Genomic DNA, 17,454 nt, shown 5'->3' with positions numbered 1-17,454 from the left:
TAGAATCTACCAACTGTGAATGCTTCAACCCTAAGTGGGAATCCCAAATTTCAAACCATGTGCACATATCAGTGACAACAAATGAAAGCAGAAGACCAAAATTAACCTTTTAACATCGAAGGAGAATTGGTCCTATGCTTCACATTTATATCAACTATTTTAGTAAAAACGTGCAAGGAAGAAAAGGGGAAAACGATACTTCTCTGAAGCTATGGTGTGTCTATGACTTCTCGCACACAGAAGAACAAAGTGAAAAGGAATGGACTTATCAGGCCAACAAAGCATGCAGCAAAATGAAAGCAGAATTTTGGAAAAGCCCATTTTTTGTATCACACTTGAGTACCTGGTGTTACCTTTCTCTTCCACAGAAATTTTGATTGGAATTCATTACTGCCAACTATTGCACATGCTAATTTCTGCAGTAGTGAATCTACTATCTCTTTCATTATTATTATTTTGCTGTAGGTGACCAAGCCTTGATAGAAAAATAGCTGGATTCTGTTTTTTTATATGTAGGACTCCTGTCATTTACGTATGATGTTGCTATTACCATCATTTGCTCAAACAGATCGATTTTAGTGGTGTATTTACATATATAAAAATCACAAATTTACATTAAAAAATAAACATCCAGTGCCAGATGCTGCAAAAATAAAATATTTTTATAGAGCTGCTGATGATATCTTGTTAACAGAAAAGATTCAGATTTCAAAATATTTTATACTGTGCACTTGAAATATCAGGGCAGAGGAGCAACTGAAGTCTCTTTCAGAGCTAGGTCTGACATCGTATTTTCTGTCAATCATACTGGATTTGAAAACTTCCCCTTTCAGGAAGTCATTAACAAGGCTGGGCAAAGTAGAGTATTTTAATGCAGTCAAAGCCACACTATTTTTTATTTTTATTTCCGAAAAAAGACCTCTTGTGACTTCAATAAATGTTTTATTTAACCTTAGTTAATACGTATGTGAAGGATCCTCAGCCATCTGACATGCTTCAGTAATATAAAGCACGTAAACATTAATATATTTATATAAATATGAAACATGTAAATTTAACATTATATATTCAAATATTATAAAAAGTATAGAATATTGGTGTATATTTAAGTATATCAGATTCACTGGCCAACACTGCTGCAAGTGAGAAGAAGAAAAATTACATCTCCATGCAATTATTTCCACTGCATTTTTACGCCTGAGTTTTGTCATGTTTCAGTTACTTCTAAAATATTTTCTATTTAAAGCCATTATTACACTTCATGTCGCAGACAGCACTTGCACTCCTACTGCCTATCAAAAGCAATACAATGGGCTTTCCCTGTACTCCAATTACGCAAGACTAAAAAAACGCTTCTTGCTGAAGATAATCAGTAATCATAGAATTATAGAATCATAAAGGTTGGAAAAGACTGCTAAGACCTCTAATCCAACCACTGATTCATCACCATCATGCCCACTAAATCACGTCCCTCTGTGCCACATTGCCACTTTTCTTGAACGCCTCCAAGGATGGTGACTCCACCACCTCCCTGGGCAGGCTGTGTCAATGCACTACCACACTTTCTGAGAAATTTTTCCTAATACTCAGCCTGACCCTCCCTTGGTGCAACATAAAGCCATTACCTCTTGTCCTATCACTAGGTACAGACCCCCACCTCACCACATCCTCCTCTCAGGTAGTAGTAGAGAGTAGTAAAGTCTCCCCTGAGCTTCCTCTTCTCCAGACTCAACAATCCCAGTTCCCTCAGACACTCCTCATAAAACTTGTGCTCCAGGCCCTTCACCAGTTTTGTTATCAGTGAACTTGTATTTCACCTCCCAAAAACAAAAGCACATGAAAGAACATTTTATCTATGAATGGAAACACTATCCATTCACCATCCTGCTTCTCAGAACAACCCAGAAAACCAACTCTCAAATTTAGTCTGATAAAAAGGCACCAAATGTGCTGTACAGTTTATGCTTACAGTACAAAAATGTAGAAAATACTGAGCTGAAAAGGCTACAATTGTCTTAAAAGTGCAGATACTTTCCACAGGACAACTGAAATATAAACAAGAATGGTAGCATGAGTGACTGTCCTGATTTATATGTTGATCTTAAGACTTATTTTCCAAGTAAGAGAACAAGTAGAAGTATAAGGCAGATCTTCTGAAATGATAAGAAGCTGTTCTGTAAAATTTCAAACCTTCTTAATAACTACTCTATTAAGCTAGCATCACATTACATTTCCTCTTAAAGAGAACTTCTGTTTGCAAATGTCATTAATGACAATTAATGACAGAGCCTGCAACTGATGTAAATCCAGAGAGTGGAGAGCAGCACAGAAATTTTTCATGGACAGAACCAATGGCAATGTGAAAATGTTCAACGTTCAAGTATGTTAAACACTAAGTTACAGTCACAGGTCAAATGGTAATAAAACTAATAAAAGCGATCTTTGCCAAAACTTCTGCACTACCCCCAAAACATTATGAATTGTGCTGCTAAGTCTTGCTCATCTGTATTTCTTACTAATAACCAAGTACTTGAAACATACCCTTGTTCATGTGGAATAGGAAATAGGGGCTTTGAATTATAACCTGCAGGCAGTGACAATGACAGACTAGTGCTTGGGACATCTTTAGGTGAAATTCACAATGTTTCAAAGAAAGCATGGCAGAAGTAGGAAAAAAAAACATAGGGTAAAAATTTCATTTTAGCAAGAAGGCCATTTGCAGAGCTGAAAAAAATAATCAAATCAATAAGAAATAAATTCCAAGCTCTCTCTCAATATGAAAATCCACCCAAGGGGAAAAAAAATAAATAAGGCTGATATCACTACAATGTAAAGGTTTCTGTTTCCTTTCACCATCATTCTTTGAAATTAATACTCACACCAGTACCTTATCACCAAATGCTGGTGCAGTGCCTACCTTTCAGATAAGAACTATCATATTCAGAAAAATACTGAGCGTAGAGATGGACTTGACAGAGAAAGCACAAGGTAATATCAGCACAAAGCAATGAAGAATTTTTTTAGGCAAATTAGAATGGTAAAAGGAAGCAACAGCTGTTTTACTGTGTAAAAATGACATCACCCCACCATTTAAACAACAGGGAATAGCGAGCTATGAGGACAAACATGGGCAGCTAGTACCATCTGAAGTCTGAGTGATAACGTTCAGAACATTTGCAGCAAACAGGCACAGGCTCTAAGCTCTTAGTTTATACGCTTTCATTCGTTTTCATTTAGGAGCCCACATTCAACCAGAACCAGCAAAGTATTTCTGAAATTAGAGAGTTGTACTGGTGGGTTCTTTTTCATACACGTTAAAATAAAATAAAGTAAATCAGAGGAGTTGCTAAAGAATATAGGCAGCAGTATTTAAATCAAGGCCAAATTTTTTTTTTTCCTTTATACAATGGCAGGAGTCAGTCAGGAAGACTCACACCTACACAATTACATCAAGTCACAGAGGTCCAAATTAGGATTAGCAGCTTGAACTCTGAAATAACTGAGGGAGATATTTTATATATACAATACGGGTTGTGTTTCAAACTCAAGATAGGCAGGCAAGAGAAACTTTCCAGCTTTGTCTCCAAAATATTCTACTGTTTCCACAGTCAAAAAACATGTCTGAGTTCATGAGAAAAATCAAAAGATTTTCCACTGTCTCTTCGGCCCATCTTGAAAATCCTAAACAGTGAAGTTAAACAAACAAAAAGAAAGAAAACAAGCAATGACCTGTGGGACTTAGCATCTGTAAAACTTTTTTTTTAGTATTTATTTTTGCTTGACCTACTTAGCACGTAAAAGAACACTGAAACATTTAAAAAAAAAGTCAAGAAACAATGTTTTTATGTTCTGATCTTCCTTTCTAAAAGCCTTACCAGAATTTACCCTAAGTACTTCTGAAAAACCACAACTCAGTAAACACATTGCTTTAAAAATCAAGTAAGATTTCAGTGTAAACCACAACATTATCAACAAAAGGGAACAGAAACAGAAGGGACACAAAGAGTATTTCTGTAATCCCTAGAGAATGAAGTTACCAACAAATCCTTTCCCAGGAACTGAAAGCTTCACTCACAAAACTAAGTAAATAAGAACATATGAAATTAATTTGATTAAAATGATTGCAAGTTATTAGGAAAATATCAGAATTCACAGTCACATAATGGCTTGGGTTGGAAGGGACCTCGAAGATCTAGTTCCAACCCCACTGCCACAGGCAGGGTTGAATACCCAGGTAAATCAGAACATGGTGTAATTCTTGAAAAGTGAGATAAAAACTATATCAATACAGGTAAAATTTCAATCTTTTACAAAATCTTATTACTTCTGTGTTAGCCCTTAATTTGCCTAATATTTTGCCCTGCATTCCAAGAAATGTTCACTTGGAAATAAAGACTTAATGTTTTTCATATGGCATACAAAGACTTTGCTCCCATTCCCAACAGATCTTTCCTTTTCAACAAGAAAGAGTAAGTGAGCAAATTAATGTTAATGAGAAGAAAGTCTGGTTTAAAAGCAGCCTGCCCTAGAAAATCAACATAGCTCCAAGAAATTGCTTCCACACTATTCTCTGTGTAATCTTCAGTTTTTTGACATCTCCCAAACTTAGTGTGATCTCAGTGAAGAGATGCAGAAAGGATACTTACAAATTAGAACGCTGTGTTAAAAGGGTGAACTTCAAAACTTTTATCAGCTAAATTCCATATAGTCCCTGAACACCTACAGAATGGTATTAAGACACTCAGTAGGTACTGAAGCCACCTAACACAAGATGAGTGGTAAAAATGAAGGCATGAAAAACATCTATTGTGGTCTCAATCTTCTTGGTATTCATGAAGCATTTAGACAACAATCTTAGATATGTGGTTTAACTCCCAGATTGCTATGTGTGGAGCCAGGAGTTGGACTCTGATCTTCATGGGTCCCTTCCAACTCAGGATATTCTATGGTTCTATGACTGTGGTATAAACAGTTCTTTAGGAATTGACGCATACACTCCCACACTCATTGCCCTAAACTCATCACCATTACACCTGGCATTTTTCACAAAGGAAAAATGACTTGATATTACAGCCAAACTAAGCATCTGCAGAATTAAAGTTGAATGCTGGAGATTAAGCCTGAGAGAATTTGAATAAACTTTCTAAGAAGATGCACTAAAAAAATAGGCTGATCAGCTGAATGGGCTCTCACCTAGAAATATTAAGGCTTTGCATTCATTCCATTCACTAATGGATACATACATATTTTATATTAATCACTGGGCTGTGAAATGGAGTCTAGACTTTTGTTCTTAGCCATCCAGCCAAACATCACTTGTAAACAAACCACCCCCACCTCCTCCTTCCCTTTAATCTTCCCACAAAGTTCTCAGAGTTCCTTCCAAAACGGAAAGGAAGGAAATCACACCTCATGACAGAGAATGCCAGGACAGCCAGCAGCATGGTGATGAGCACATGCTCTCCAGAGAGAAGTGAGAAAATGGGAATATCTGCAACAGGAATCTCTACTGAAGGCCTTCTACTGCTTTCAGTGGAACCACACTTTCAATTAATTCAGACTTATAGCATCACATCTGATCTTTTTTTGTGTAGGATCTCGTTATCCAGAATGTTATTATGTCCTTTGAGTTTTCCCCATTTCTCGCAGGGAACAGTATGAGCATAGCCTCACACTACTGTAGTGCATATAACTTGTAGTATGAGTATAGCCTTGTAGAATAGTCTTAGTATGACAATTAAAGGGTTAAGTCTGAATTCAATCTGAAGCACTGCTTTGTCCACCAGTAAAAGCGACGTATTTCTGGAAACACCCAGAAGCGTGTGCTTCAGAAATTATAAACTAGCAATTTCTAAGCTTTAGGATCTTCCAGAATCAGATGATAACTAAACACAGATTATAAAATGTAGATTTTCAAGTTTGTTATCAGCATCTATTACACATCAAAGTGTTTTATAAATTCCTTGAAGAACACTTCATTTTCAAATTAAAAAAAAAGTAATTGTAAATTGTTCACATCATTCTTTTTCAAGTTACAATTTACTCAACATTAGAGAGGCTCCTTGACGCTCTATCTTAATTCAGTTTCTCATTACAGAATGTTTCAATGGGATTGCTTTCTGCTTGAAACATTAACTGCTAAACATTGTACATGTGGCATTAGGAAAAGCTGCCACTAAGGTAACCCTTGTCTGAACAGAAGAAAGCATCAATAAATTGCCAGAAACAGGACTAAAGCTCTGCCATCTCTCCCACACTCAAGGAGGAACGTTTAGAACTGACTGCTTTCTGAAGTAGTGCTTAAGCAAGTCTTGTCCATAACACGCTAGACTGCCAGGTTATTTTTTGGTTCCACAAACAATGTGCTTTTAATCCATGTTTAAAGTTCAGTATTTAATGCCTAAGAACTTACTATCAGCTCAAGTAAATCTCACGTTTCATTTAACACCTTTAAGCACTCAAAGAAACACTTGACGTGGCATCATAAATATATTCAAACAGTAGAGAATTGAAATACTTAGAGAATATTTGCAAAACATTTTTGTTAAACGAGAACAGCAGCAAATAAAGACCTAATCTTGAACAGCTTCAGCCACATTGCTGCATCACTAATGTGTAAAAAAAAGCCTCAAAGTTTTAAAGCTGGTGGGAGGACAACAACAAAAAGCACAGAGCAGAAGTTGTTACTAGATAGTACTTGAGATTGAACAGTTACATTCTTATCCTATATTTGGTTGAATATTAAGGAATCAACGCTAGAAAAAAAAAAGTAGTACTGTTACTTATTTTCTGTTTATTGAAAATTATGGAAAAGATTAAAATCTCCTGGTAGTAAAAAAACAATTCCTATTCCTTATCTTCATGGAATAAATAGCTTAAAAATACACGAAAAATATTTTGACTTATATATTGCATATGTTTGGTTCTGTAAATATAGCAACTCTCAATTAAGAGAACAGCATCCCCGAGACTATCTGCAAGTGCTTCAATAAAGCTAGCAACCATATAGGATGTTTTCCCTTATCCAAGTATTATAAAAATAATCCTGCACATGGTTCTACCTCATACTAGGCTTTCTCCTGACCCAAGCATGTGAGGATTTAGAAACGGGAGGTGTTATTAGCCTTCTGAGAAAGTTTATCACACCAGAGCAGAGAGATTAGACCCACCATTATAAAGTCAGTTGGCTGCAGAGCCCTGAATTTTTCCTATCACATAAACTGATGCTACAGCTATTAAAAAAACAATGTTAGCAGAAGATGATAAGGAGCAGCGGTTTAGTAGCTTCAAAAACTTCATCATGGTCCTAGCAATATGATGAAGTCCAAGAAGAACGGGCCTTGAGGCTGAAAGCAATAGCTAAGTGAGACTGCAAAAATGGAAAAACTACACTGAATTGGAAAAACGTGCAGATATTGCTTCTATTCCAGTACTTGTGCGACTTCAGCAGAGAAGGCCACATCCAGCATCCAAGAGCGTTACAGGCCTCTGAGAAAGCTGACTGAGAGATGAAGGCAGTCTACCTCCGTGTAGAGCCTTCTGTAAGAGTTCAGTTCTGTGCTCCAAACATGGGCCACAATCTATTCCTGTTTGATTTTGAACCCATGTTAACTACCATCTATGTCAAAATCAAAGAGTTTTTGCCCCTGGCATCATTTCCCTAGTGTGAAACACTGCCTCCGAAATTAACTCTTCAGATTTTTCAGACTACTGTAGATATTTTCAATTTTCATTTTTTTAATTTATTTTTACAGATAGTTTCTTAAATAATAGAAGATAGGAGAGAAATTAGGATAGACAGGAGGCAAAACTGAGTAAACTACTGTTAAAGATTCATTGGTCTGATGCGTTAAGGACTATGAAATAAGTCACTAAAGAGAGTGATAAAGAGGAAACTGTTTATGTGACTCAATGATGGCCTCATTTTCTGTCACACCGTGTACATAACGGTATGGCAGAGAAAGGGCAAAGATTTTTTGTACTGAAAGCTCCGCATCATCTTAGATTACAGAATTACAGAATCAAGTGGTTGAAGGCTTCATCCACTACATAGCTTGCTTCCTTCTAAGCTTGCATAGTTTCACACTGTTTTAATGTACAAAGTAGAGATCTGTTAGCCTGTGGAAATGAAAACCTTCACAAATCTTTGCAGACATTCCAGTCGACAATGGAGATGTTTCAAAGGCTGCTCTGTAACTTCTGCAGATATCCCGGTTTCTGGGATTCAGAAACTGTATGCCACAGATACTGCTTAAGTAGTTTCTTAACAATATTCACAATCTATTGTCCTCTCAGCAAACTGTGATACCTTACCCAGCTTGGATATTTGGGTTTGCAAAACAGCACTTAATTCGTACCAGAAATTAGTAAGCAAAAACTGAAATATGACTCTTATGATGTCACCGTACTCACTAAAATATACAGTTAAGGCCCTTTGATTGTATGCTGAACAGGAGGATAAAGTACCACGCTTTGACACAACATACAGTACTCTCATGGTTCATGTTTTCGTAAGACTTTTCTAGCAAAGCTCAATTTTAACAAAGGAGATGCAAAATATGCTATTTTGAAAATGAATCTACTTACATTGCTTCATCAGTTACAGCATAATACATTTACCCTTGTTCAGATATTTGGAAGATAAGTGATCTAGTTTTAGAGAATGTTCTTTTTAGCAGTTATATAACATAGCACTGTTTTTATTTGTATTTCCTAATCATTCTCTCAAAAGAAACATACATCAGGATACCAATTCAAAAGGCTGTTACTTCCATGCCATACACTTCTGTGCACACATGCTACAAACAGGTATTTAAAAATACAAAATTAATCAGGTCTACCTTCTATTTACCTTCTACCACACTGCTACCCAGTCTACTACATACGCTCTGGAAATAGGCAGAATTGATTTGAAAGGACTATCACGACTAATTGATTTCAAAGTCTTACGAAATAACCACCTACTTGCATTATCCACTTTGAACAGTCAAGTCAGGTAAAGCCAAGGGACATTTGGATAGGTTGTTTAACTACAAGATTCCATAATATTAATAAATTACACTAGTTTCTCCTTCATTGTTCAGGTATGTGAAAAAACGTTCTTGCTAGCAGTATTAAACTTGTACCTCCACAAAGTAATGGTACATAGGACCTCATGTTTCTGACTGATGGACAACAGTTGAGATTTGATTTGAAACTTTTGTGGTAAGATAGGAGGTAGGTAAATAAAAAAAATAAAATGGAAGAAGACATCTGAATAGAAAGAAATGTTTTCTAGAACTACCAAACTGTGTTTTTGCAAGCTTGAATAAAGAGATACAAAGTCTGGACAACAGAGTGTCCTGTAAAAAGGGCAGAAAGAATTTTAAGATATATATAACACCAAAAGTATTGACCTTGAAAATGTTTTCTATTAGACAACCTATTTTTATTAGTATAGCTTTGATTTAATAACCTTTTTTCTTTATCCCACTATTCTGTAAGTTCAGTACAAATTAAATTTACCCTTACAGTTCATAACTCTAATTTTCAATCATGTACAAAGTATTCTGCTATGTTTAATTTTTTACTGCAATGAAATCAAGATAAATATGCAAAGGCTGACTGAGGTGCACTGGATGACTGTTAAAGTTCTTTGGATCAATTCTGAAGCATTCGTAAAATCATTTTAATTATCTAATCACTGAGCAAGTACTATGGCTATAAACATGGCTCTGGACTAAAGAATAGAACATTACTCTAAGTTCAGAATTAAACATCTACCAACAATGTGATTTTTCAGGTTTTTTAAAGCAGAAACTTGATACATTTAAGAACTACATAAATATTTTGCTGAATGCACTGTGAATGTCTTTATGATTGTACATAAAACCTGAAGCCTTAGCAATTTGAAACAGTTCAAGCTGAAGAAGGCAATGAGATTATAACATTCTACGTAGATTCTGGGTGCAAGACTTCATTAGGTACTATTTGAAGAGGTTCTGCTGGGCTCTGAAGTGGTAGTTAGACCCATTCCTTCAAAAATCCAAACACCTCATGTTAATAGTTCTAAGAACAGCTCAACTTACATATTCACCATACGTCTCCTGCGCTGGAGGCGGTGGAAGAGGCCGGTAGCCTGCAGGTGGAGGTACTCCTCTTGCTCTGGGTGCTAGAAGTCCACGGCTACGACTGACTGGTCCTCTACTGGGAGGCACTCCTCTGGGCGCTGGTGCCCCTCTCGGTACTCCTGCAGGTGGTGGAGGCACTCCTCCACGGCCCCTGTGAATACATGGATTACTTACATAAATATCCCGTTGGTATCCCTCTCAGTAGCTCCCTCCCACAACAGCATGACAACTGGGCTTTGCTACAGACAGACAAAAACTATGAAAGAGCCATTTTAGTTTGACATTTTTCTATATGCTTTAATTCAATTAAATGCATTATGCAGTAAATGATAGAAGATTGAAAACTAGACATATGATTCAATGATGAACTTCTCAGTAGTTTGAGCCATTCTTTTTGCTGATCACATACAAAGAAACACTCAATTTGTTGGAATCGATCATCTTTACTAAAATTTGATTTATAGCATGTGAAATCACAAACACAGAATATCAAGTTAATTCGAATTTGTCACGCTATCTCACACACAGGTCCTGCACAGAGGAATCAGTCCCATCTCCCTTCTCATCCTGAGCAAGCTCCGAAATGCAATTCAAAGATGACATTGCATGCGAGAGCTTGAATGGGTCAGAGTAAATGATTTTTCTTCTGGTTCTAAAGAAGTGATTTCCAGCTGTTACAGGAAACTTTCACATTTGTAATGAATGTGACAAGTGCTTAATAGGACATTACCTATATGTGTATTCCAGGACAAGATATAATAGATGTATATAGATAAAGTTTTAAAAAAATTCTGAAGGGGTAATGAAGGTTAATTTGCAGTCCATTAATTTCAACAATTCTATATTTGAATTACTTCTATATTTCCATATTGAAGTAAAAAATCAGATGTAAACAGGGACAGTTTGCAGAAGTATTTGACCCATTTACAGGTAGAGTTCCCTCCTGCCTTCCTATAGTAAAGGCAGATCCGTAGAAGTAAAACTTGCCAAGTTTGCATCAATTATCCTCTTTTGAACAGGATGTCTAAAATATTGCTAATAGACATCTCCTTTTTAAAGGAGTCCATTTTCCCTCCATTTACTATAATTGAGTTTAAATGATTGCTCTGTAGGCATACAGACTTAAGACACAATTATTGTCTAATGTAACAGTTACACAGAAGAAAATGAACAAAAATTCTTCACAGCCTTCTCTACACATCAAACCATCATCTTATTTCTTGAGCAAGAACTGGATAAAAATATTCTGTCCTGATTTCAGTAGTTATTTCCAACATAACCAATACTGCAGAGTTAGATCCAGATCTAGTTTTCAGATTTCCTACTCCATTTCAATTAAATTACATAACTAGAAATCACTGGAAGTATAAGATCTTTAAGGTCCCTTCCAACCCAAGCCATTCTATAACTTTTTAAAATAAATTTATCAGAAAAAAAGTGTAATGCTTTAGCAGAAATAATTCTTATTTAAAAAACTACATAAATGGTGAAAGAATGCAGAAATGTAAACACTTGCTAAAATCAGCATCTAATTGCTTCTAATTACTGATCAAAACAGAGAGAGTAAGTGATTTAAAACTGTGCTTATTACTTGTTTTTGGCTAATCTGTAGAATGCCTCCTCAGGACAGGGTACCAGCTGCTTATTTGACTTCATTGAAGTGGGGGCAGGGGTGAGCAGTGATGTTCCCAGACACAGCCTGCTGAAGTAATATAAAGAAATAGCAAATGTGACACTTTCCAAGCGAAGCCAAAGAAAGGGAAATGAGTCTACTGGCATAGACAATAGTCAATACCAAGTTTAAAAAAAAAAGTCAAAAGACTCAAGAATCACAAAATAATATTCTTCATTGCATCCTTCAGGTTGGGTACAAGTGAAAGAAGGAAGAATTTGGACATGCTGAAAAACATGGAAAAACATTTGAAGGAGGAAAAAAGTACAATTTTTAGAGCCTGCATAGGTTTATTCTTGGAGAAGTACTATAACACCAGATACACGATTAAAAGGTATCTTCTGCATTTAAAAAAGTTAACAGGACTGGTATAGTGATGGTAGGAAATCACACTTATATTAGGAGACCATTCATATATGAAGGTTTTTTGAGTTCTTGAGAACTCATGAACAAATTGAGAAATATAGTACTGGCCTACACCACTCGGATTTTAACTACACCAGGATGGGAAAGACTATAAAAAGGTGCAGAGGCAGGAAACCCAGTAACTGGAGAGTTCAATTATAACCACGCAGACTGAGCCAATATCCTATCAGGGTATGATGCGAAGAGCTAACTTTAGGAAACTGAAGAAGATATCAGGAACTAAATTTTGACTGACAGGAACAATAAGAGAAACTGACATACAATACAGAGGAAACACTTCCACAGCAATCTTTTCATGTCTTTACAATAAAGAACACAGGTTCTGTTATTGCTTAATTGGAATAAGGCATAAATTATGTTTGAAAATATTAAAAATATGAGAGCAAAATGTGTACATGCAGTATGGGAGGAAATTCCAGAACATCCCATGTTAAGTCACACCAAATATACAATTGTCAAAAAAAAAAAACAAATTTAGAGGGGGCAAAAGGAGTTCAGTAAGGCTAGCAGAGCAGAAGAAGGAGAGGTATTTAAGCAGGTGTCACTTGAAAAGCTGAAACTATCTTTGAAATTTTGGGACAAAGACCATTAAAAGAAGTTTAAAAAACTCAAAAGCACGTCAGGTAATTTATGGCATTTTCGAAAAGCCTAAAACAGCTACAAGTCTTTCAAACACTCTGGAATCAGGAAAGTTGCCAAGAGTCTGAAATCATCAGTAAAGAATGCAGAGATATTTATCTGTAACATCCATTAAGTTTTTTGCTACACAATCAAAAAAGAATGGAAAAGGTTCTAAAGCAAGAGAATTTTTTCTTATTAGGAATGCATTAGATGGTGCAGCCAACTGTCTCAGAAACAAGTTACAGAACAAATAAAGCAAGTATAGTATTGTACTATCTTTGTACAAAACGTAATATGAGTTCATATCCTCAGCTCCTTAATCTGGAGCTGAATGCCAAACTGAATGTCAAGGAAAGAAAAAATAGCAACCAAAATTCAAAGCAGAAAACTAAGAGGGTGCAGTTTGTGTGTGTGTGTGTGTGTGTGTGTGTGCGCGTGTGCGTGCGTGTATTAGACATACACACGCAGCTGCACATCTCCTAACATTATGCTAAGTAACGGATTTTGTGTTATACCTACCCATAGAGCATTTGTATTTAACACTGACGTAGTGATCTATGACCCAGTGAAAAAAAATCAAACTATATTTTAGAAAATGTAAATAAAGAATAAATAGTATATAGTATGGTATATATATGGTAACACCACTATGTTTATTTACCATTCTGTTTTCTCATTTGAAAATGACAGTAAAGAACAACTTATATATAGGAAAAAATTAAGTAGATTAAGGCACTTTGGACTACAATTGACAACTGAGGACATAATGTGACAGAATCCAGTAGAAACCAACAACAGAATGGAAATGATTAAAGAAATATTTACCAATCATTCTCAGTGTAAGAATGAAGGTACAGCAATTAAGAGGGATTGTATATTAAACTAGATTGCCTTAAGGTCAGAGTTGCTATGACTGCTCCTGCAAAGGGTGTACGTTGAATCACGAAATGGCTGAGGTTGACAGGAACCTCTGGGTCCGTCTGGTCCATCCCCTGCTCAAGCAGGGACACACAGCGCAGGGTGCCCAGGATCAAGTCTAGGGAGCTTCTTGAGGTCTCCAGGGAGGAGACCTCACAGCCTCTGGGCAACCTGTGCCAGCATTCAGTCACACAGAGCGAAAAGATTTCCCTGAATTTCAGAGGAAGCCTCTGAAATAAAATAGTCATCGTCTGTGATTCCTCACATTTATGATACTGCAAACATGCAAGTATATACACACTATGGGAGACAAAAGTTTGCCTATTTTGCCACATTTATGAGGAAAAACTCTACTCTTGAATCTTATATAAGTGCGCTAACCAGAATCCCCTGCATTTCTCTGGATGAAGAAAATTCTACTCCTTAAGTACATATAAACTGTATTATCTACTAAACAGTTTGCAACAGTTAAAAATAGTACTTAAGCACACACCAAATCTTAGCTTGTAGCCAGGTGCTATGAACATGACCTCCAGCTGTATTTTTAAGAAAAAGTGACAGTCTATGCACTTGAGGCCACTGAGTCCTGTTATCAAAGAAATACTCTACTGCCCCAAAACGATCACTACAGTCATGCTAGAAAGCACTTTAACGCTCCACTTTTATTACCAGCTTGGTTTAGATTTTCCAGATTGTATTAGTCTGGCAGTGGTGAATCCAATGAAAAAACCTGTGCATTTAGTGAGGATGTAAATTTTGCTGTTCAAACAACTGATTTTATTCCTATTGCTTGGTAAAATAACTTGTAGATTTTGCAGTGAAAAAAAAGTCTTTCATTCCTATTCCCAGTGCCTAAACACAACAAAACATCATACTTGATTTTGTTTTTTTTCCTGGTACAGTAATCTGTTCCCCAGAATAGTGTGTGAAAGTAACATAATTCACTCACTATGTCATGAAAAATATTTGGTTGGAATCTGAATAATACCCCATAATACCTTTCTAAAAAATAATTTATACTTGTAATTCAGCATGAGAAAAAAATACAAGCAAAAAACAATTTATATGAAGCAATTTTCTTAATCTGCTGTTACGAATGCATTGAAGAATGAAAGAACAGACCTTTCAGAAAAACGTTCCACTGTGCTACAGCACTGTTTATACAGATAGTATAGTAATTATATAACTTTACTATATGAAAATCCCAAAGTGCACCTCACTGTGTTCAGATAAAAATAACTAGGCCACTGGATCTTGTAATTTATTATCTTTTGCTTTTTGATTCAAGAGTTTGACATGTGGAAAAGCACTCTAACAAAACTCGTACTATTCAGAACCAGGTTATACCATAATTAGACTTGGAGACATGAACATTTAGAAGTAATTCACAGGTAGTATTTTGACTGCCAACGAAGTAGCATTTTACCAGCTCATACAACTTAAACACATTCACATAACTACTTAAACACTTTTGTGTATATTAGTAATAATTTTTATAATCACTACCACTTTACAGTAGTCTTATATAATTTCCATGATTTATTTTCAAAAAATAATTATTGTGCTTGACCACAACAGACATAGCTTGTATCTAGCCCATCCTACCAGTTTCCCTTGGCAATAGCCCTGCTGTCTCATCTTCTCATTTATCAATGTTTTTTTCCTCTAATTACATACTCGATGCTATTACAAGCTTCTCCTTTTATTCGATGACTGTATGACTTACTACTCCAATTACAAAATCACAGCTCAAGTTTGTAGCTTTTCTTATTTTTAGTAAAAACAAATTAAATTAGTACCTTCTATATGAAGCTCCTTTTCAGTACCTCTGCTCAACAATGGGAAGTATACAGAAGAATGGATCCAATACGAAAATACTTGTGAAATTTAGGACCAGCTTCCTAAAATGTTATTACTCAGAGTAAATGCTTGGAATTCCTTAATTTTAACATTTAGAATTCCATGCATCTGCAATATTTTAAGTCAATCAGTATAGCATTATTTTGTTAAAAGACGTTGAAATATTTCCTTATTTGAGTAAAGGCAGCTACAGTAAATGCTCCTCAAACAGGTAATTTTGTCTAGGTTTTACAGTTGACATCTGAAAAGTAAGAGTGCATTATTTTTAAGTGTGAGCACCAAATTATTGAACACTTCAATACCCAGCTCCCCACCAGAAAGAGCTAGGCTTCCTGCCTTTTCATCATTAGAACATTTATCTGGCTGAGGGTAGAAATTGCATGAGAAATCGCAGAGTCTAATTGCATGACATTCAACAAGGCTAAGTGTCAGGTGCTGACCTGGGTCACAACAATCCCATGCAGCAGCGTAAGCTCTGTAGTCACAAAAAAAAAAAAAACAACACACACACAAAAATAATAATAAAAAAAACACAAGGCAAGAAAACCTGGAACTATCCAGAAACTGTGAAATAAAAATCATTAGGAAATGACTTACCACATACAGGGATACCTGTGCACAAGCTAGAATTTTATATGAAAGAACAAGACATTAATTTCTACAAAGATAAATTTTTGTATGGAGCTGAACATACATGTAGAAAGTTGTCATAAAAGAAGGCACTTGGTAAGATGCATTATCTCCAGTTTCAAGATGTCTGATAAGGAGTAAAAATGGCAAAAATTAGTATTCAAGTGAAACTATTCATGAATAATGTATTATAGAAAGGCTTAATAAATTGCGAACTTTAACACAGTTATCACATCCTCATTAGGATGTTATAAGTATTAAAATTGATGTTGTAAAAATATTCTGCAGATTATAAGGAGAGATTAGAATTGATTTTTTTTAGACTCAATTTTAGAAGTCTTCCCAGGCTGTCTACTACTTTGAAGATATGCAAGTAAAATTACTTATCCCGAAAGCTTTCCTTCAGCCTCTCTTAGAGGTCTCATGCATGCCTGTTACTCAAACTGTCTCACCACTGGAAGGCAAAGCCTTTAACCAAGTCTTACTTCAGTGAAAATATTACTCACTGAAGTCAATTTATGCTAAAAGGAATCACAGCGTTACAACTGAGTTTGAGATCTTGAACTCAGTGGCTGTAGTACCATTGCGACTGAGATATAAGTCTCACTCAAGTAATCTTTTCTGCTAAAGCAAAGCTTCAGTTTCTGAGGGAGAAAAGAAGAACTAAAATTTAAGACAAGTCTTAAAGAAAAGGACACAAAAAGCCAACAATCTTTCAGTTTTCTTTAGACCATATGAAAAATGGAGAAGACAAATACAATTTTCGGCTGCCATCTCCAAATCATATGCTAATAAAATTTAAATTTACCCTGAAGACACTTCAAGAGCATGCCAATTCAATGAACTACAAAGCAATGAGAGCTAGATAGCAGTACGTATATCTTGCATAAAAAAAGGAGTCTTGAAAAAAAATAATTTACTGAAATCCAGAAGATGAAAGTAGAGCTAACTTTTAATTGTACTGAAATTCTCAGATAATTAAGTATGTATGTAACTAGATACTTTACAGCAGAAATTAGTTACAAGGAATCTCAGTGAAGAAGATGGAAGATCAGAACGAACCACTCATATTCTGTATCACATAAACACTAGCTTAAGGATACATTAGGAATAAGAAAACATGCAAGAGAACTGCAAATGTCTGTACTGAGCCCTCAGTATCTGTAAAAGAGCTCTGACGGATCTATAGAAAAGTTGAAAACAAGATATTTAACTGAA

General features: G+C 35.7%; 1 protein-coding gene across 4 annotated transcripts in view; it reads right to left on the bottom strand.

The window, feature by feature from the left end:
- Positions 1-17,454, bottom strand: part of KHDRBS3 (KH RNA binding domain containing, signal transduction associated 3) — a 79,909-nt gene that overhangs the window by 21,032 nt on the left and 41,423 nt on the right. For 2 of the 4 annotated variants that reach the window (XR_002433929.1, XM_021382603.1), the window contains exons 6-7: positions 11,701-11,811; positions 10,068-10,260 (exon numbers count right to left, since the gene is read on the bottom strand). Coding sequence is in view for 3 of the 4 variants with exons in the window: in XM_021382603.1 (XP_021238278.1) it covers positions 10,068-10,260; positions 11,701-11,811 (304 nt within the window). In the remaining variant the exon portion in view is untranslated. The remainder of the gene's footprint in view (positions 1-10,067; positions 10,261-11,700; positions 11,812-17,454) is intronic. The other 2 variants (XM_021382604.1, XM_021382605.1) reach the window with 2 other exon arrangements.

This window comes from Numida meleagris, unplaced genomic scaffold (assembly GCF_002078875.1).
Source record: "Numida meleagris isolate 19003 breed g44 Domestic line unplaced genomic scaffold, NumMel1.0 unplaced_Scaffold252, whole genome shotgun sequence".
NCBI classification, from domain to species: domain Eukaryota; kingdom Metazoa; phylum Chordata; class Aves; order Galliformes; family Numididae; genus Numida; species Numida meleagris.
Note: the sequence above shows the minus strand (reverse complement) of the source record. Positions and strands in the feature narration are given on the sequence as shown.